This window comes from Caloenas nicobarica, chromosome 7, assembly GCF_036013445.1.
Source record: "Caloenas nicobarica isolate bCalNic1 chromosome 7, bCalNic1.hap1, whole genome shotgun sequence".
In the NCBI taxonomy this organism is placed as follows: Eukaryota; Metazoa; Chordata; class Aves; order Columbiformes; family Columbidae; genus Caloenas; species Caloenas nicobarica.
This window is the reverse complement of record NC_088251.1, coordinates 8,043,300-8,065,932: the sequence shown is the minus strand read 5'-3', so window position 1 is coordinate 8,065,932 and position 22,633 is coordinate 8,043,300. Positions and strand designations below refer to the sequence as shown.

The 22,633-nt window shown below is 39.5% G+C and overlaps 1 protein-coding gene across 1 annotated transcript in view; it reads right to left on the bottom strand.

Annotated features, from left to right (window-relative positions):
* GFRA1 (GDNF family receptor alpha 1) overlaps positions 1 to 22,633 on the bottom strand; it is a 142,034-nt gene that overhangs the window by 30,102 nt on the left and 89,299 nt on the right. The window contains exons 5-6 of the mRNA XM_065639150.1: positions 5,881 to 5,990; positions 584 to 718 (exon numbers count right to left, since the gene is read on the bottom strand). Coding sequence (XP_065495222.1) covers positions 584 to 718; positions 5,881 to 5,990 — 245 coding nt within the window. The remainder of the gene's footprint in view (positions 1 to 583; positions 719 to 5,880; positions 5,991 to 22,633) is intronic.

Below are 22,633 nucleotides of genomic sequence, written 5' to 3'. Positions count from 1 at the left end.
CACTGAGCTATTCTGGAATTTATAACAGTCCCTAATTTGGAAGTGAGTTTGACTGAAAAAAGATCAATAATTTAACAAAATCTTGAAATTAGGTACCATCCAGACCTGTGTTAAAACCAGGCATCTGAGATCAAGTAGCCTAAAAAACCTGAAGCTTGGCTATAAATTGAAAGCACAATCCAATTTATACTTACCTACAGCAAATCCTTCAAATAATAAACTACATGTGTTTTTTTATATGAAGTTCTTAAATTATACAGAAGCCCCTTAGGTGCTGCAATTTTTTGGTACAGCTGCTGCCTGACTGTTAGGGTCCAAGCATGATCTGTGATGTAAACAAGTATCTATATGATACAACTTTATTATTTGTATTTTTTTTCCAAGAGCTTCTCACATTTGCAATCTTGGCCATAAACCACAGTATCAGGCATATTTGCTTGTTTGTTTAATTCCTACACCTACAGCAAAACCATGCTTACAGACTGCAAGAGATGGTCTTGATGTATCATGACATATTTAAACAGTAAAGAAATTCCAGAAAACATCCTAAAACACATGTAAAGACATCTAATTTTGTACTTACTAAGGCATATATTGTCCTGGAAGAAATTCAGAAATTTCTCGCATTCATCTATGTCGTTACCACTGTTGCTGCAGTCACACCATGGGGCAACGCTGAGACTGTTTGAGTCTATGTAGTTTGGTGTCATCACCGTGCCTGTTAACAGAGTGAAGTAAAGTACTGTGAGCAGCCTTTGTACTGAAATATTCTCTCCATACTAACAAGACAGCAAACAACCCTTGGTAAATCATGTATTCAGAACTGGATCACAATGCAGAGCCCTGGCTGGGCTCTAACTTCCAGAATTAACAGCTCCTGGTTCCCTTTGTCCTTTGCCACCCAGCACTGTGTCACACTTCACACCCTCGCATGTTTTGAGTGCAACCACTTTAGGGACTGTAACATGACACACATAGAAGACCCGTTACTTTCCTCCAAAAATGTTTACATTGCATTCCCACAGAGAGCTGCATCAGCAGAATTGACAGGTGGGAAACCACGGCACAGGGAGGGATGGATTGTGAGAAGGAGGGAACCTCGTAAAAGGGCTTTGCTGCCAAATCAAACATATGTGGACCTGTGCCCTTAGAGCTGCACTCTAAAAATCCAGGTTTTTTTCCTTGGTTGTGTTTTTAATCTTTTTTGTCTTATCTGCAAATAAATGGTTGAAACTAGACATCCAGACCTGAGCGTCCTCCTTGAGTCTGCAGCCAGCCTAGAATGCAAGGAGAACACAAATCATGCTGAGAGGAGCCCTAATACATCTTGGGGGTGAGTTAACCCCTGGGTGCTCATTAGGGACCTGCCAAAAGAGTGGGTTATGGCGATGAACAAAGCAAAAACATAACCAGCATGCATAAAATGCTACAGTAAATTCTTTGCAGATAATAAATTACTATTAATCTTCCTGTGCCACTATTTTTTCTGTACAGTGATTCTTTCCTAAGCATTGTCAACAACTTAAAACCACAAGGTTCAGTCTAACTTCATTACAAATTCTTGGGTAAATATTCTCACATTTATATGTCAACTCAAGGCTATCAAGAATGCAATGAAACCAAAGAATGCATTTTGTCTCCCAAAAGATATACAGTAACTGTTTATCATTCATCTGGATCAGGCAAGTTATATGATCAGCACTTATTCAAACCAGTACTCCCACTGAAGGCATCGCCCCAGCAGGTCAAAGATCTGAAACTTCCCTAAGGATTGAGAAGTTTGAACATTTATTTTATTCGTCTGACCAAACAGGAAAAATCGAATAAAAAATGGCAGATATCCCAGACTTGTACTGATGACAGCTGTTTCAGGAAACACGTTCCTTGGTAATCTACAGTTCTAGGACAGGCTATATATCATGTGGAAATGTGGTCACATCTCCTCAAAACTGACATCAAGGTAGTCATTAAGAAGATGGAACAGATGAAGGATAAGTATTAGAGACCAAAACATAGACTAGCAGAGAAAATTTGGTCCATAGGTCCAGAGTCTGAGTCTGCAATAACACAGGAAAGGGCTATCAAACACCAAGCTAAAAAAAAGGAACATTAGAAATAATACAAATCACAGAATGACGTCAAAAAGCCTTTCAGTCACCAGGCAGTGCTGGGAACTGAACAAATCAACATGCAAAATGCTTCATACATGACACGGGGGACAAAGGAGAACAGACATTAAGGGCTGGCCTGAGAAAGGTAGTAATGTATGTGAAAATGAATGCAGTCCCACTGCCAAACTCACAAAAAGCATCTTTTGTCTTGTTTTGGGATGTTTTTAAAGTAGAATGTAATCCCATACCTTTATCTACTTCCAGCTTTTAACAGATAGTTGCAGTAATAACTGCTCAAACTCTACATGAGATTAGCACACGAGTAAATAGCACAGTTCAAAATTTATTAAATGGAGGTAGAGAATTTAGTAGAATAGGCAAATATCATTTGCACCGTTAATGAAAACTTGAAAGTAGATAAATAGAAGAGGAATGATGTCAAATTAAAATAAAACAAATTAAAATATCTGTCCATTATTGGTTTGATGGTTCAGTACACTATTTCAACCATGTGACATGATCTGAAAAGAAGTGAGAGAAATGAAAATCAGGAGGATTTTTGCAAATGGAAAGAAAACAGTAGTCTTAAAAAAACCAAAAAGAAAGGTTAAGTAGCAAATGCTTAGTGAAGGGTTAAAAAACCAGAAAGGTATTGAGGAAATTAAAAACGTCACTGAGGTAAGACTTTCTTATCACTACAAGGTAATAAAGTAATTAAAATGGGCCAAGACAAGGGCTAAAAGTGTAACAGATACCAAGCTATGATCAGAGTTGATGAATACAGGAAAGACAGGACAAGGAAAGTGTATACACAGCACATGAACTGTATATCCAGCAAAAACAGAGTGGCTGAAAGAGCAGCTAGTAGAAAAATCAGCCTGTCATTTAAACCTGGGGGCAGATGTGAACCCAAGCGGATTATATGCTTAGTTTCCTGGGGTGGATTTTCTTTTTTTCCCTGCAATGTGTGTGCCTTCCCCTTCCCCCCTTCCCGCTGCTAGCTGGCATCTTGGAAATTCTGCTGAAGGACACTAAAGGATCAGAGAAACCATGGTGGTTGGCAGTAAAATCTGACATGCTTGGTTTTCTGTGTTCTATCAAATAGTTGTGTGGTGGTCTCAGTAGCAGGCAGTCAGATCTCCATATTTTAGACAAAAGCAGAATTAACCTGAACACAGCCAAGAGGTCGCCCAAATTTGGGTCAATTAAGAATAAGGAAATGGATAGTGAGTCCAGGAGGAGAGGCATGTGACTGAAGTTCCTTTGGCTCGAAACAACTCAATTTATTCCCACGAACTCTCATGCAATTCCTGGGAAACTGAATTTTACTGAAGACAAGGGAAAACGTGTCAGAAAGCGAATCCTATAGCGGATCTGGAAGTCAGCAGTTAGAGCAATACCTAACGGATGGGGGAATGTAGACAGGTCCAGATGGTTTAACTAGGCTGCAACCAAAGCACTGAATCTCAACATGGCTATCTCCACTCTTGTTCTACATTTAATAATTTTAATATTTTTCCTTTTATTTTTTTAATATTAATTTGTCCCTATTACTACAAAGAACCTAAAGAGATGAAGGAAGATTTTCAAAATTCCTGTAAATATGCATGTACTTAAAATTATATATATAACACTGATGCAAACCTTAAAGTACCCTATATAGACTGTTCTTCATTTAACTGGTAAAGCACCTCATACAAAAACTGTGCCTGACTCTATTTCCACTTCAGTCATTCATTTCAGGTGGGATTACACTAATTTCAGTGAAGTTAATGCTGATTTACATCACTGTATGTGACAGCAGAATCACATCGACTGTACTTTCCACAGAGAATCCTCAATTTCCTGAACAAACTCTATGAAAGTGCAATTTTTGCTACATTTAATGAAATGGCTAAATGAAATAATATTTTATTTTAATGAACAATATTTTACTTTAATTAAAACACGTGGAGATCCTGAAGCTCTGATAAATGAGTGGATCTGTAACAGCTTTTACCCATAGTCTGTCTCTTTTTCCTGTGTTTTACATATATTAAGCAGATATTTGGAAGATTGTACCTCTGCTTTCTGTCTCAGCATCTTACAAATTTGATAGTCTTCACATAATTTACTCCACTTGTATATCAGCTTAGTACCAGACGCAAGAATTTACTGCTTTAGCACGTGAAAGTTTTGGTTTGGTAATTTCCTTGATTTATCAGAATTACTACCAGAACTAAAATGTCTTGTAACACTAGTCGGTTCCTATCTTTTTGCATGTGTCTAGGGGCTAGCAGGAAGAAAAATGTTTATTTTTCTCTTTGAAAATTAGATCTCCTTTTGAGTTCAACTCCTTAGGGATCCATTCCACATCTCTGATGTGTGACAGTGTTTTGCAGCATGGTCATCCACAGCAACACAAAAACATGTGACTGCAGGAACTGGGTCATCCTTGGGGTTAAATTGAAAAATGGATCCAACAAAACTGCCAGCAAAATTCACTAGGTCCAGAAAGAACTTCTTGGCAGCTCTTACCCAGAAGTATCTATTAGTAACAGTTACTGTTTGCCAGCAGCAAGACTTCTTAATTTCATTGACTAGATCAGATTTCAAGGCTATTCAATTATTTGTTTTAGAGTCAAATGACATTCTGTCATAACAGTTCATACGTTATACTCTTTGCATACTGTCTTCATCTCTTAAGTCATAAAAACATATCCTTTGTACCCATCACATCTTATTTTACCAGTTGCCACATGGACTTACTTCACTTGTTAGCTGCTAGAGTAATAAGAATAATAACGGTAAGCCAGTGAATATAGCTTTCAGTCATTTTTCAGCAAACCCAGCCTATTTTAGAAATATTTTATTTTGGATATTATCTCCAGAGACATTTATTTAACAGCAGGATCTGCTTCAGGGCCTCAGCTGGGACCTTCACGGCCAACAGAAAGGGATATTACTGCATAGCAGCAGGTGCAGGCTGTAAGCTTAAAAACATCTTATCTGGTGGCCTTTACGATTTGTTTGTTTCAGAGTTTTGACATTCACTTATTCTTTATTGCCCAACCATGGTATTTCTACAACAAGTCACCTTCCTGAGATGGTATCTTTCTTCCAGAAATCAAATACCACATGCGGGATATGGAATATGGCTTGCATTAAGGCATCCTTGTGCCCGTTGACAGCCAGCAAGGTGACAGCAAACAAAATGAATTATGCTGGGGAGGGAAGAGGATTTCAGAATATGGTCTTGGTTCACCTCCATTGACAGACATCTCAGAAGACATTTAGAGTGGACAGAAGGACCATCATGGAAAGAATAGCAGCTGGAAGCGAAACCAGGCTCGGTTGGTCTATTATCTCATTTCTCAAATGCCCTGTAAACTTTCCCAAAAGACCAAGAGGTAAGTTACCCAACCTTGTGAAGGCAACACCAAAACCAACCAAGCTGTGGTTTCACTTGTTCTTTTTAACTCCTGCTTCATGCTCCTGACCAAATTCAACGACCTTAATAACATTTACTTTGTAAGCTTAACTTATATTTGTTTATTTCAAATTCAAGCACCTTGATCTCCTTATCTTTTATCTTCATTTCCTTCCAGTGTAAAATTTACTGCAGGAACCTAAGGTAAAACAGGGCCAATGCACTTAGGTGGAGAATTTCACCTAGTATCATGTTGTACAGTATTACATTCCACAGTTTTTATTTCATGTGGGCCTTCAAAATATCGTTTGGGTGTTTTTCTTAGGCCGAGCAAACCCCCACCCTTCCCTGTGTTCTTACCAATAAGCCCCGAGTAAGCGAGGAGGCAGTCGGCATAGTTCTCCTTCAGACAGCTACTAACAGACCGTGACTCGGGCTGGCAGTTTGTGAAGAAATCTGCAAGGCGAGATCTGCAACATGAAGAAAAATGCGTATCTTTAAAAATCAAGCCCGTGGGCATTCTTACCTTTTACACTCTTTTTATTTTTGGACAAGGCTTAATACTCTTTAACTTAAATATGTATTGGACAAATTTCAGCTGACGAGAGTCCCTTTCTAAGACGCATCTCTTTCCAGAACCCATTTTTTGAAGGCAGAACAAAAAAGTGTAAGAAAACAGTAAAAAAGGACAGAGAAACAGGGAAATGCCTGCCCTTTATTAAAAGAAATGCTCTGCCTTTTCATGCCAAAAAGAAGACAAAGAGCAATTTTATCATATGAGCAGTCATTTTGCCGGGATCTGAACTCATACTGGAATCTGTTATTCTACAGGGGCAGAACACAGTGTCTGCTGTTTCACTGATTACACAAAACTGTATGTTTGTGCTCACAGAGTCTTCTTACTACATGACTTGAGGCAGGACCTGCTTTGCTACTGCCCGGGGTTTCCAGGGGATGGGCTCACTCCTGCTCTGGACTGGTCTGCAGAACCAGCTGGCTGAACTGGGGGAGCAGGCAGATCCAGCTGGCATGGTCTCCACAGCCCCCCGGAGCCACGGTACTGAGAATCTATTTGTTCTTCTAAAATGTGCATTTATCCGAAGTCTACAGTATTCAGCCCAGGGCTGAGAAGAAGGGAAAGTGTGCTCTGCATTGAGTTCTGCTGCTGAATGGTCATATTATCTTCACTTACCTCAGATACCCCATGTGCAAGAGGGGTATCTTATGGAAAGTGCTTTAAGACTAGGAGGGAAGCTGTATTGCAATTAACAGATTACTATTATGTTGGAAAATGAAAAAAAAAGGGACTAGCAGCCAGGAACTCTTCTTGTTATTTGCACTTTAAAGGCCAAATAATGCCCTTGATCAGGTCTATAAATCTGAGAGGCATCATTGAGGTGGGCCAAGGTCCCACATCCCACAGCCTCTCTCCTGCCCATCTCTCTCTCCTCAGCTCCACTAGTGCTTTCACTTTGGCTTGTAAACTTGGAGCAGTGACTTTTGTTTATTTATGAAGTGTCATTTAGATCTTTATCTCCATGAACAAAATTATTTAACCTCCCTACTCCATACTTCTGTGAAAAAGGGATGAAAATGTTCTTTTCCATATAACAACTCACAGTGATGTTTCAGGATCAGTTGCTTAATCTTTGCGAAGCCCTCTCAAAATCAGAATACTATAATCAATGCATTTTCTGCACTGCCCTAGCATTATGTAGATTTGCAATATAAATGCTCTTTTTTAGTTTTGCAACGAAAACACAAAAGTTAGCAGAAACAAGTGATTTGCAAGTTATTTACTTTATTTGTTTACATGCTCCAGAGACTAATTATCTTTCTTTGCTTTATTGTTTTACCTATCTCAGAATGGGATTGGATGTACATCATTAATTGGCCTGGAAGTAATGATGGGCAAACTTCAAAAGGTTCACAGCCTTAGTTTGAGAAAGCAAGCTATAAATAGACTGTTTGCAAACTGTACCTGAATTTATCTGAGCTGTTCTCATTACCTCGTTTTAGTTCCATCCCTCACTAACTCTACTGACACCAGCAAACCCATTATTGCCTTCAAATCACAGTCAACTGTAAGCTTTTCACTCCCTCCCTTCCCTTATTTAACCATTTAACCTTGAGATGGACATCTGTACCCAGTTGCCTTTAATATCTTTAAAAAGCCAAGCTCTCTACCAATCCTTCAAGGTGCCCTATATTTGTACATAAATTTCTAAATTTCCATAAAATCTCTACTTTGCCAGTGAACTAATACTGTACCTACCAGGAGACAGGCTGAGAAGAAATGGATTCCAAGGCATGGGAAGAGAGAAATAACAGCACCATAAACAAAATCTGGATAAGGAAACTCTATGTCACTGCAGTGATTCCTGTCTGAGTCAATAATTAAAGATAGTGGCTCAGATCCAGCCTTCTGAGCAATTAGGAACAAAGACAGTTGACAGTTTCTATGGTTTCTACAAATTCTACTAAGACCCCAATGAAGTCTGTTTTAGGACAGAAGAGAGCCTGTTACAGCTCTCTAGCATGAAAAACTGTGGTGGAAAGAGCAAGCCTGGTGTATGTGCAGTATTTTTGCATATCTAAAACAAAGTAGCTCCTCAGATTAAAATTTCATTATTTATATGACCACAAATAATTCTTTTTGGAGACGCAGTTATAAGATCAAGATCTTGATAATCCTGAAAACATTTTTTGCAATCATTTCATGATTCTTAAACATCTAGTTCTCCCTTAAGATTATTAGGTGCATTGGTCCAGAGATTATTTAATACATTCCTCTTCTCTAAATGTTTTTAAGGACTGATAACTATGGAATAATACCGGTCATTTACTACCCAGTCTAGTTAAAGAGTTTATTATTTGTAAACCCTAAAGGAGGCTAAAAATTGCTCTGCTGATCCCTTTTGCATACAGCTTGATTTCTATGTTAATTTCTGAAGAATTTTTGTGGTCATAAAAGGTAATGATCTGACAATGTTGCACATTTAAGTTTTCATAAGCCAAATATAGTTCAGATAGCTCTGGTCCAAGCATTACTGGACATCATCCTACACCTCCTCCCTAGTGAGTCATCCAAACTTTATGCTATCAAAGTTCTCACTCTCTCCTGAGCTGTTAACTACACCTGGTATTTATCTGGATTCATTTTCAGTGGAGATAAAGTTAAGGCCAGCAAATAAAAACAGAGACAGACCTCCATCAGCCACAAAATAACTCCATCATTTTCAGTGAAGATCTGCTGATTAACACTCACTGAAGATTCAGCGCCAAACACTTCCAGTAGAGTTGGCACTGATGAAATTGTGCTCATCAGCAATACTGCAGTGGTCCTACTATTTATCTAGAGAGAGAGAAATTAGCCTAATTAGGAACCACAGGACCTAAGTATTGCATGTGGACTGTTTGGGTAAAAAAGAAAATCCTTTTAGGGATGCTGACAAAGAGCAATCAGATGATCGCAGTTCTATAAAAAATATTCATACTGTTAACTTCACGTTCCTTCAGCAGGAAGCAGTTTGTGGGTATTAACTTCTGGAGAGGCCAAACAGAACTTGCAACGTCTGTGCCTTCAAGGGTGCCCGATTTCACATATGCAAAGTTACATACATGCATCTATTTGCTAGATGGCTGGATAGCGACAGGCAGTTTTGTATTGTACATAACATGTAGCAGGACCGCTTTTGAAAGGAACTATTAATTTCTTTGTCTGTTGAAGAATCACAAATCCTCTTTGTGAACAGCAGCATTAATGATTTTTTTCCTTTCCTTGCATTAAAAAAATCAAAAAACGAACCAAAAAACAAACAACCACAAACAAACAAAAAAACAAAACAAAAAAGAACTGAAGAGAACCACAAAGAAATCTTCTTCCTTTGAAGAAAACCAAAACAACAAAACCACAACTCTCTTCGTAGGGCAGATAACCCACAAATTAAATGGGTCCTATCTTAGCCCTGAAAAATCTCCTCAAAGTAAACTGCAGATCTTCTGGAAAGCTTACTTTAGATATTTTGTATACCCCTGACAGAAAAAATAGGAATAATCCTATTGGGAAATTCAAAGAAAATCTGCTCAAACAATAAACAGTCTTTCTGTGAAGAAGAGAAAAAAAATACCAAACCTGCTATTCTCTAATGCTTTGTATTAGCACCAGTAAAATCATTTGTAACAGTTAAAAATACAAAGAAGGCAAAGTTAATTTGTTTTCCTTATGATAGTGGTTCTTCAAATACTCAGCAGGATAAATCAAAACTTTCAAAATTTGCTTACAAATAAGCTTTGTTAATAGCAGTATTGTGTTTTATCTGCATATAATTTTTGAGGCAATTTAATTTTATATTAGCACAGCCTATTGCGTAGGAAACATTGATTAGGTTTTCACTATTTTTTATTCTCAAGGTTTTGTAAAAGTTCTTTGATGTTCTGAAACTATCTTTGATATTTATCAGTCCTCCCTCTTTAAAGTTGGTCAACTCAGCTTCAATACTGGTGCGATATTTAAATTCATGATACAATGATGAAGTTGCAGAAGATTTCTAAAACTGCATTTTTAGTTTGGATCTGGTGTAAATCGTGGCCTACTGGAAAGCAGCTCTAGGAACCAGACATGAGTTGTCCTCAAGAATCACCCCTACTTCTCAGCAGGCAGGAGGTGAGTTCCCTGGTTTCTTTTTTTCTCTCTAGCTGTTTGCATCTTCAGTTGCTGGTATCCAGGGGCTGAGTCTTGAAAGAGAGAGAAATCTTCTCTCTTAGCCTTGCCTTTGCGGTGGGGACAATTTAGGATGAGAGAAAATGGCCTCAAGTTGCTCCAGGCAAGGTTCAGATTGGATATTAGGAAAAATTTCTTAATGGAAAGGGTTGTCGGGCATTGGAACAGGCTGCCCGGGGAAGCGGTTGAGTCACCATCCCTGGAGGGGTTTAATAGACATGTAGATGAGGTTCTTAGGGACATGGTTTAGTGTCAGAGTTAGGTTATACTTGGACTTGATGATCTTAAGGGTCTCTTCCAACCAAAGTGATTCTATGATTGTATCTTCAGACCAAGAGAGACACTGAATCCAAATCTCCCGCTGACCACACACAGGTAGGCTGCGATGTCCAAGTGAGTGGTTACAACTCCTTGCCCTGTTATTGAATGCAGGGGGTGACGGCTGCTGGTCCTCAGTGCTCACCCAGGTGATGTTAGGTGAAGGCTGGACATGCTCGCTACCACCTCTCTTTACATTGCTGCTTGTGTTTAGGTACCTATTTATGGCTCAATAGCAGTAATATAAACAGTACGTAAATGCCAAAGCTGAGTGACTGGGGTGACTACACTAATTAGTCAAAGCTGCTCTAGGGTCTAGACACCATTTGGCAGACACAGTACAGTCACGTAAGGGAAGTGCTGCATCAATATTCAAAACAGCAAAGAGGCATAAATCTGACACTGAAAAAATTCAGACTAAGTCAATGAATATGTGTCACAGTGACAAATGACACCATTATAGAAAAAAAACAAGCCAAAAAACTTGTTCTTCTTCTGTGGGGGTCAAATGCAGCACCCTCCTCTGTAGCTACAAATAGCTCCTGTATAGCTTGGGTGGTGCAATTTCTGCTGGGCTATAACAGTGGCAAGAAGGGTTGGTATGTGGCCAAGCTAATTGTTTCATTGTTGGAGGAACTTTTCATTTTCTCTTCATTTCATAAACACACAGTGAGTGGGCAGCAAGAAAACAAAGTAAAGGCTGCATAAGAAACTCTTACCAACCAGTGAGCAAAAAAAAGCCTCTGAGCAGCTCCACCACAAGAGAGATGATCCTCCCAGCACTTAGTAATATAGCTTTGACCCTTTTTTTAATTATTAAAAGACACCAGAGCTGTGTAATACTAATTCATCTCAGACCTGCTTAGTTACGTACACAAGCTACTGAGCACCTGTGAGCAGCTATGAATTTTGACAGTTTTTTTAAATGGCCATTTTAACATATGTTTATTAAACAGCAGCTCCCAGCAAAAAGCTTCGTTTTCTCTGGTTGCTACCCTCCTCCTCAGCGATGGTGTCTGGGCCCTGAGGTCACTGATGTCCCTGCCCACCATGGGGCTTCCCCTACTCAGCCTATGGCCCAGGACCCCAGCCCAGCCCCCCAGACCTCGGTCCCTGCCCCAGTGATGCTGTAGGACCTCAGCCACCAGCCCCCACAGCCCTGCCTGGCCCTGGGCCCCACTGAGCCAGGTCCACCCATGGGCCGATGTCCCAGCCTGTCCCCAGGGAGGTGTCAATGCCCAGGGCTGCCTCTCTCCCTGGCTGGGGTGGTGGGACCAGCCCTGCCTGCAGGGTCCTGCCCCGCCTGTCCCAGGGGGGTCCCCATGGACCCCAGGGAGCCCCCGGGTCATGCTGCGCCCTGACACACAGCTCAGCATTTGTACCTTTTGGAGGTGGGAAGGAAGGGTAAAAAAGTCAAGATCTGATGGCAGACCATTTGGCTCCCAAGATGTGAATACTGAAATCTTTTTGCAACGCCGGCAGAAACCATTACAGTATCTTGGACACCAAACACCAGCTACTAACTGAAAGAAGCTAGTTTTTATCTGGTTTTGCTTCTGTTATTTTAAATGACTGGCAGCCCAAGCCCATGCAAATATTTGATTCTGGATTCAATTTATCTCTAAAAATTGTTGTTCATCTGGAAATAAAATACAGACAATCCCCAATTATGTATAAGCAGCCAATTTGGATTGTGGAATAACTGGATACAGAAACAACCAGAGGCCACACAAGATTCATTCAGATGTCTCTTAGCATCACAAACGTTTGCTCAGAGCATCAGGCATGGACACAACAGGCCCCCAAAGCTAGTTCCTCCAGCTGAGCACCCGCACTCGGCCCAAACTGGTGGCTGACTGTCTGTACTGTGTTTCGCACCGTATCTGCCAGTACTTACATTATCCAGGCTTTTTGTTTACCAGAGCCCTTCTAGACATCTAGTACCCCAGAGAATGGAGACAAAACTATTAGAAATTCAGTCATGCAAAATGCAAGACATTACCAGTACAAACATAGTATTCTTTCTGTTCTTCTATTAACAAAACTAATTTTTCTGAGTAACAAATGTTCTAAAATAAACATACCCCACATACACATTCTATTACTGCATGGAAAGCAAAATAAATTATATACCATTTTCTGTTAATGTTATCCTTTCCCATTGCTCATGTCATCTACTAGAGACCTGTTAGATCTTTTTACGTAATATCTACTACAGAAAATCAAAATAACTTAACAAAACACTAAGCTCATAGTTTATCAATGTTAGTTAAATCCTTTAGATGACTCAAGATCATGCATGAGAGTAATTTTAATTTAACTTATTAGGGGTCCTTTGGTTTTAAGGAAAACTACTGAGGCTCAAATGTGATTCTAAACAACTATGATTTATTTGCAATTGGGTAGTATAAATATTTTTATACTACTGACCTTTTGTGTAATAAAAACAATTTTGAAAACTATGATGCTAATCTTGAGCACAATATAATGCAATAAATAATTAGAACAGGGATTCTCAGATGCAGTGACACAAAACAGAATTTTCTCTTTCTGTTTGCAAAAAAAAACCAAACCTCAGATCATTTTTTAGAGGCCTGTTTGAGAGAACATCTGGAAAGCATTCCACAGGAAATCAAACTTATATTAAAGATGTTTTGCAGGGCTCTGTTTCCTTCCATTGACTTTAAGCATGCATAATGTGTTTCTGTCTTCTCAGCTGCAAAGAAAACACTTCTCTGAGAATCTTCTACAAAATGACAGGCTGAACCGTCAGTCTGTGATTTCTATCAGGGGATGCTGGTAAGATTTCTATTTAGTCTATCTGTCTCTGTACCAAAGCTCTCCAATAACATGAACAAATCCACTAGCTGCCTTCTGAGTACTATGACTTTGTATATTTCCATTTTATTTCATTTCCTTTATGCTGTTTAATTTGTAGCTTCTAAATATAAATGACGGTCATGTTTAAAGATGTCCAAGCCTCAGAGTGTCTCTTGATAGTATGTTACTCAGGAAAGAACTAGTGCATTACAGACAGAGTTGTTCTCACTTCATTAGCTGGGCAGACAGGAGTGTCTTTGAATTACAGGCTGGAAACCTAAGAAAATCATTGTCACTCTCAAAAAGCAAGCCAAATAAATTAGTGCCACTGCAGGTCCTTAAGTGTGCCACTAGATGGTTGGGTGTTTATTAACAACTGTATCATGAGTGCACACTGAAAGGATGTGGTTCCAAGTACCTGAGAAAGATGTCCATGACAATAATATTCTCTGTAATCACTTGAATAAATGATAATAGAATACTGCTGGCTTGAGCATGAAAACTTTGGAGACAGAGAATAATCTTGTAAGTCCAGCACACATTATCTCTTTATGAGAAAAGTTTCTGTTGGTAGATGACTGGATCATCAGGTTTCCTAAGGTTATGCAAGGAGGTTCAGATTGGATATTAGGAAAAAATTCTTCACAGAAAGGGTTGTCAGGGATTGGAACAGGCTGCCCAGGGCAGTGATGGAGTCACCATCCCTGGAGGGGTTTAAAAGGCATTTAGACGAGGTTCTTAGGGACATGGTTTAGTGCTAGAGTTAGGTTATGGTTGGACTCAATGATCCTGACGGTCTCTTCCAACCTAAATGATTCTATAATTCTATGATGCTTTTTGCACAGGAAAATCACTCAGTGACACTGTGGTGTGTGGGGTGGCATTCCTGAAGGGAGCAGCTCTGTGTCCCCTTGTCAGAGACCTGGCTGAAGGAAACAAGGGGTGCCCAGTGTGTCCTTGCACTCCATCATGCAGGGTCTGTGGGCAGCCGGCACAGCTGAAACTCATCTTGAAGCTACTCTAAAAACTGTTCTGACTTCAGGAGTAAGACAACAAGTATAAAATGAGAACTACAGGAGATAAAATTAGATTAGAGTCTCTTTTTATGTGAACCTTTTCTTTGCCATACACAAAATAGCCCTATCAAACAGCAACTAGAAATGTTCCGGCACTAGCAAACCAATATAGCACTGATCTTATTCAACATATTTTACTTGCTTTTATAAGCTATATGGGTATATAGTGCTAGTACAAAAAGCAGTGATTTGTAGTACAATATTGCAAAATAACCATTTTTACCAGTTAGGGATGATGTGGCTATCTTAAGAGGTTTTTTTGTCTCCACTGTCAAAAAAACCTGAACGCAGCCACTGAGCCTGAGCCTGTGATATATCCAGATGTTTACAGAAGTTGCTCTGAAAGATATTCTCTATTCTGAAGAATATTTTGCAGTGCTGCATGATGGCCAGTTACTGAGATGTATCTCGAGCATTTCACAATGCCTAATTAGAAATGGGAGCATTGCAACAGAGAGGACAGCTACTGTAATTTATGCTTGAATTAGAACAAAAGAAAGTGAACTGAGTATACAAACAATATAGCTTTAATTTAACAGAGGTCTTATTCATATGTGCTTTTTAATAGAAAAGCTTGCTGTAATGGTTTATAGAATGTGCTTGAACAAATATAGTGTAAGCACAAACATGTGAATGTAAGGTCATCTATTAATAATCTTAGGCAATGGTCACAGTCAGCTCACACAGAAAATCCATATTCAACAGTAAATACACACCAGAAAACCTTTTCTGTGTCACTTATTTTAAAGCCAGCAGATAATCAAAGCATAGGAAACAACCACCACCTCTGCCGAGCAGTTTTTACGGATACTCATGCATTTACATCTGGCTTCCACTTAACAATAGTTACTCCATTAGTAACATGGTAGTGCTTAAAACATAATGAAAGCTATGCAATTTCTGTGCAGTGAACATTAAAATGCTAAAATCCGAAAATATGCGTGTGGCTGTCACTTGCTCTGTTGAGAAACAAAGTTTTATTTTTAGTTCCAGTGCTTACATTTTCTTGCAGCTATTTTAATAGATGAACTGCCACCAGAAATATTCTCTCACTGAGACCTGATGTAGAATGATATAAATAACCTTTACAAAGTCCAGCATAATGGAATGGTAAAATCAGTTGACATTCTTTTAATTAGCACTGTCTGAAGATTTACCTACATAGAACAGGAATAGCCAGATTCGCACCTGGAATAAATCCACTGAAGGCGCTGATGTCAGAGGAAGTACAGTGGGAATGGACTTGATATAATAGCTCTGTTATTCACATTAAACATACAGCAGCTTCTTGCCCATAGCTTATACATGTTTTGAGGTAAATGAGAAAACATTTTGATTTATTAAAGAAAATGCTATTCTGTGATATATACACACTTTCTTTGCCCCAGAAACAGCAAGCTAGCCAAATGTGACTGGATGTACATTAAAAGGGATCAAAAAAATCTTCCCTTCACCAGACTTAACAGATTAGTAGGAAGAAAATCCTCATGCAAGCCAGTGGATGCTAAACACCTGCTCTCTACAAAAATCTCTCAACTAACAACTGAACAAATCAGTGGTGGCAGTATTCTTACTAGAACCTCATCCAGCAAAGCAATTAAGTGCTTGCTTAACCGTACGAACACAAGTAGCTCCAAATTTAGATCTCTGTTAAAGTTTAATGCCAAATTTAACTTTGCTGGATTTCAATATTTTTGACTAAACATACTACTAACATACGTAGTTTAATCTTTTCCCCTGATAAACAAACAAAACGGGTCACATTTGCCTTCCTGGTTTGTCTTTCTAATCTGCAGTTGTCTTATTTCTTATATTATACAGTTTTCCTTTCTCACTTAGAATACCAAAACAAACCTTTCCAGACAAAATTATGATGAGGGGCCACGTTTGCAGGATACAAATACCTGCAAGTTCTTAGAGCTAGAGTTTAATGGTGGCCGTGCGTACTCCAGCCCACTGAATCGTTTTGGCTAAAATGGGACTGATATAGAAAGCAGGGTACCTAAATATGGCCTGTTTGTATCCAACTTTACTTTATGATTGCTGTATGTTCACACACGCATACTTTATTCCCTCTTTCACTTTTTCAACCCTGTAGAGGGGTAATAATGAATATTCAGTGCCACAGGTTGTTCTTATCCTTAAGAGTAACCAGAAAGGACTACCAGGACCTCAGCCATGTCAGGGATCCTGCCGAAGCTCCACCGTGCAAAACAGAAGTCGGCTGAACCAAACAGCTCTGACAATGTTGAGGCATAACTTGTGTTTTACAGATAATGGGCACGAAAGAATTACGCTCCCTTGCCGTGGGGGCTGGGTTTCAGGAATCAGCAGAGGTTCTGGCTGACCGAAGGGAGCTGCTTGCAGTTTTGAGCTCGCCTGACAAGGGAGCTCAGCATAAAGATACTGTCTAGTTACTGCTTCTTGGAGCATAAACCCCCTGTGCTGAGGCTCTCTTCATTGTTAAAGCACAAAGCCATGGGAAAGTTGGGTGCAGGAATAAAGCTGGGCCATTTTTCTAACTACTATATCCTTGCGACTTTTGCTTCCCTCGGAGAAATGCCAATCACCCAGCAAGCGTTTAATCTTCAAGACCCTCTTAAGCAGAACAGAGAGAGTATAAATGAGGACTGGCCAAGCAGATCCTGGCACTGCAGAATGAGATCCATCTACACTTTAACAGGGACAAAGCACTCTTGTTTTGCTGGGTGTTGTGATTTTTGGATTCCAAAGGGATTTATGGATATGTTTTAAGGAGGAACCGCTTGATTCATTCAGAGTTTTACTCAGACTGAAGAAATTTAAAATTACCTTTGTTTATGGGGGAAGGGGAGAGTAATACTCTGCCTATTTCACTCTGCTAACGAAATACATCAATGTAATGGATCATGTGAGGGACAAGAAGGGAAGAAAATAATACAGTATTGCAGCATTTTCTATCTTTGCCTTGACTTGAGAGGGTTTTTGCTTATTTTGCAGAGACTGCATTAATATTTTTTTCCAGGCTAGCAATTTGCCACATACATACTCCACTACACCATCACGTTTCCTCTGCAGAACAGCTTCGATCCTACCTCCCCCCAGATCCCATTTTTTGAATTTTCTGAACTGTGATCATTCCTCATTATTAATTTATTAAAATGAATTAATACCTTAAATAAATATGATACCTCTAGCAACATATACATGTATGCATATATATAATACACTTGTATATACACATATAAAAATCATTCTGCAAATTCAGGCTATGCTTATAGATGTGAGTTGAGCTTTTGGGCCTGCTGCAGTATAGAGGCCAAAAGGCAGCTTTAAATTTTTTCCTATCCCACTTGCTATTGTGCAGACACAGGCCCTTTCCTGGCAAAGCCTTGATGTCACGCACAGAGAGATCTGGGAGGATTTGCAGGTAGCCTGAGCTCAGACTAACCCTATTACACTGCAGACATCCTACATCTAGTGCAGGGTGAGTCAGGCAGCACATGAGGTTTTTCACCCACTCCCTGACTCAAGTCTCCAAACATACAATACAGGCATAGCCGAAAAGTCTGTAGAAATCAAGAGTGTCCCTGTTTTCATGTCCTTAACAGCATTACAAAAACTATGTTGTTGTCCTGGTTTTGCATAACCACAGCAAAACAATCATCCCAAGGAGCTGCCAGAGAGCTTTGAGTGCCAAACTGATATAAATACCCTGAAGGGATGCAAATCCAAGTCTGTTACACAGAACTGTATAATGCGGCTGTGTCCTTCATGAAAATATCCACTAAATGTCCTTTTAGCACGTAAAGTTAGAGTCAGTCTGAGACTGAGGAGTCAGGCTTAGTAGCTGGACAACTTAATTGTAACCAGTAGAAGCTACAAGGCTCAGAAAGGGAGGTAGCACCTATGTTTTCTCTTATTTACTAAATTACACATGATCACTGGACTGTGGCAGGATAGTGAGGGAGGAAAAGAACAACACATAGAGGAGCAGGTGAGGAGGCACTGTACGTGCCAGTAATCGAGAGAACTCAAATGCAGCAGAGAGATGGTGAAAGTCAGGTAATGACTGGGAGATCTGGAAAGAGATGAAAGGAGACCAAGCAAGGGGAAGAGGCATGAGAAAAAAGCAAGGGAGAAAGTGAGAAGAAATGAAAGATACGTCTAAGGAATAGAAAATTTGAGGAAAAGGGCATATTTCTTCTTCCCGTCTTTCATCCCACATCCCTTGCTATTCTTAATGCTGTAACTGAAGAAGGTTCCCATCTAACACGAGCCGTTGGGCTTCCCTTCTGCTATAGCAGGACAAAAAGGGCTGACTGCACATTGACGTCTCATGACAGACTTGCCTACAGTGTTGAAGCATCCCTTCCTCTGGACAGTCTTATCCATGAAGGTGTAGGGTTTGCAGTCGGTAGTGGTACATGTGGCAGGAACAGCCCCTAAGTCTTATGCAGAGAAGTCACTTTTACAAACAGATGTAAAGCACTTGCAAATTTGCACATGCTTTATGGAGAGGAAGCACAGATACAGTGCCTTCCTTTCCATGGTAAATTATTATTAAAAATGTTCAACAGAATATAAAGAAGGAAAATGAATTTCTTGGCAAGTTTCTTATGTTTTCAGGAAATGTAGCAAGCAGTTGAGCTTTTGTTCTAGCTTTTACTGTGAATGAAGTTTTATGCACTGATGAAAAAGTCTGCATATTTTCACAGAACGTTCTTATACCTGCAGATGCAGCTATCTTTCATACAGAATTGAATGGGTGGTTCCAACAAAATTAAGACTGGATAGGACAGGTGACCAGAAACTGGTCAAAAGGGAAGAACGTGCCAATGAAAACACATTTATAAAGGTTTAGCTCTCTGAATACACAGTGCAAAAAATACCTTAATTACATTTTCAGGGAGATGACCTATCTACTGAAACCTAATTGGACATTTCATTATTATCTCTCAGATATCCCACACAGAAAAGGTATTTAAATACATTATGTAGCCATTTTTTCTTTTTTTTTTTTTCAGTATCAAATAGCTGTAGACAGCAAAATGTTCTTTTTACAGAACCAAAGGCAAAACATTAAGAATAGTATTTATTTTAGACCAAAAAAAAAAATAGTGCCTTTCTGGCTATTTTGACTAAAAATGAGCCTCAATGATTTGACCAACCATTTTGAATTTAGTGATTGTGGAGGACAGGAAACATGTTACTAGATTCTTATTTTAACAAAAAAAGCCTCATTTAATGCTACCCTCTTTTCAGATCTTTGCAGCAGATGACTGGATTGTGTTCTTTTAATAAATAATGTGTCTGTATCATTATCATTCTGGTCAGTGCATATGAACACATCCAGGAGACAGAGGAAGGATGCAAATTCAAAACACCAAACTAATGACTCTCACTTTCATTACTCAAAGAAAAAAATATTTGAAATATTGTCAAATGTGATAGTGGGAAAAATGAAGCACACTGTGCTGCATTTACAGCAGACTGATATTTTTAAAACATGCCAGTCACCTTTCTGAAGTTTAATTGGTGGCTGAACTGATCAGAACAGGAGGTTCCTCAGAGGTTTGAGCTATTTCAACACAACATCATTGGTGAAAGTCTTTGACCGTACACTGACTTTCTTAGAAGTTTCGTTTATGTTCATAATAAAAAGGAATTCTAATGGCTTCTTTTTGTTCTTTCGTGTTTTTTTGCTTTTCTTTTCAGTGAGCATTGACTGGCAGGCCTGGGAGACTCCAATTGCTTTCAAAGCTGGATATGGACTGAGATACAAGTAGAGGCAGCAGAGAAATGACAATGAAAATGAACCAGTCAGTATTCTGATGAAGCTGAAAAATTAGGACCATTTACATAAGTCAGAACTTATTTGCATTTCCTGACATTTCTGGTCTCTTTTCCCTTGACCGAGAGTTTATGTTTTATAACACATAGATTAATAAATAAAAAAAGAAAAAAATAAGCAGAGCATCCTTCCATCTCAGTTAGTGGTACCTGCAGTTTGGCCAAATTGCTCCCCCCTCTGAACTCTGTTTCAAAAACAGATTCAGTGATACATGTATCCAGGACAAAGCTTTTAAAGAGCGTCCAAACTGCATGTTTCAATACTTATTTGCACAGACCCAGTTTATATTTTATCCAGAGTATGGGCAGATTCAAATCTTGCATTTCTGAGTAAGCAGCATTTGTAAAACAAGGAACTTTCAGAAACCTTTTAGAACTTGTCCCCTTGTCTTAACAAGCATTATGAAGATTTAATAGATACAATATGCACGCGAATAATAGTTTCTAAATGACTCTGTTTCACAGTAGGCAGAACATATTCTCAAATTGTTCTCCGATTTAGATACACTTTCTGATTTCAAAATTAAATAGAAGTTATCAGATCTAGAATTATATGCCTACTGATTACTGCTTTTAATTATTCTAAACTTATATGCAATTATTATGTATATTTAGCAGTGCCAATATTTTCAATAGCAGGGAGGAGATCATCTCCCCTTTCTTTCCTCTCCTGCGCAAGTCCACGTTTTCCCACAACACAAGGGGAACAAATCACGCGAACTCCCTTTGAGCGCACAAGTCACAGAGACAAAATGCCTTTTGCCGTATTATGGATAGGCTGGAATAGCTTTGCTGCTTATTCCTCCTTTCCATGGCAGTAGAGAGGGAAGGTATAACATACACTAGCAGTTCAGACAGCCCAGGAGGTAAAAATACCCATGAGAGACGACTCTCAGCAACACATCAGGCTTGTTTTACCTCCAGGTGTAAGGCCCAAGGACCCAAGTGCTGCACTCGCTGACTCTGCCCCAGACCCCACAGGCATTTGCCCACCTGTTCCCTTTCGCCAGTGCTGCCCTTCTCCCTCACAGCCAGATCTCACCGAGCCTTGGAAGAGTCCAAACCTTTTCATTTTGGTATTTTAAAGCAAATAACCCACAGGAAGAACCTGTAAAGAAATCCACTCACTCCAGTGCCAGCTGCAACTTGGGGCAACAGGAGCACAGATTTTACCAAGCTTTCCTCTGCAGTGTTGCAGTGGAGAAAGCACAACACCAGATTCGTGAAGTCAAATTAAACAAAATGCCATTAAAAACTGAGCTGCTGAGACAACACTATACCAAAGCTGACCAAAGGAAAACATAGTCATGAGACAAGTAATGGCATTAATTTAACTAAGTAATTCCTGAACACTACAGCCTGAATAATAGGAAGAATGCTCCCTATAAAATCCTCTCTCCCATTTCATTGGCACTATAACACACTGGGAGTTTGGCAGAAAACACAGTAAAGATACTGTAACTCTACTAACAGAGCCTGTGTATAGTGAAGACAACAAACACAATCAAAAAGACTAATGGCACAACAGGGAAATGGAAAACGGGTGGTTCTGAGACTACATGTATCCAGCTTTCACAAACTGCCATAGCATCAGGTACAAAGGTGCTAAATGCAACTCACTGGACTGACAGGAGAACCCTGCTCTGATTTAAATCTGCTCTAATTTGAGTCAGCAGGAAACTGGCTCCAGGTTTCCCCTGAGCCATCGAGGGGGGGGTGCTGCCTCCTCACCTGTGAAAAATACTCAGGCACATCTGAGGTGCTATGGCCAAATGTTTAAGATCAGCAGTGTAGATCTCATAAACAAACTTCAAAGTAAATATTTTAGCAGGCATATGTAAGTACTTATTAAGATTTATATCACGTCTTCAGTGTCCTTGGCATTTTACAATAGTGTTTATTTCCTTACTTGCTAATTCAGAGAACTGGATAATCTACAACAAATTTACACATTAGAAACGAGCAAGATTCCTGGGCATGACTTCATAAATAGGACATTAACACAATAACATTCTTGTATAAACATACACAATGCTAAGTAGGAATAAAGCGTTTCCTAAGGGCAGGGGAGGTGCTGTATGCCACTGTTGTGTATGCTGAAGGCAAAAGGATGGAGTTTGTCCTGTGAAGCAGCGTCTGCGCTGCCTCTCCAGAAAGAACATCCAGAGGAAAGAGACTGGGAATTAGGTCAGTGAATCAATGACACTCCCGTTATATCGGCCCTGCACCTGTGTCAGGGGAGGGGCGATAAAACAATTTTGAGGCTAAAACAGCTCTATGAAGATCGTGGGATCTAGTCTACAAACATGGACTCCTTTTTTCCCAGTGAAGAAAAAGCCCATGA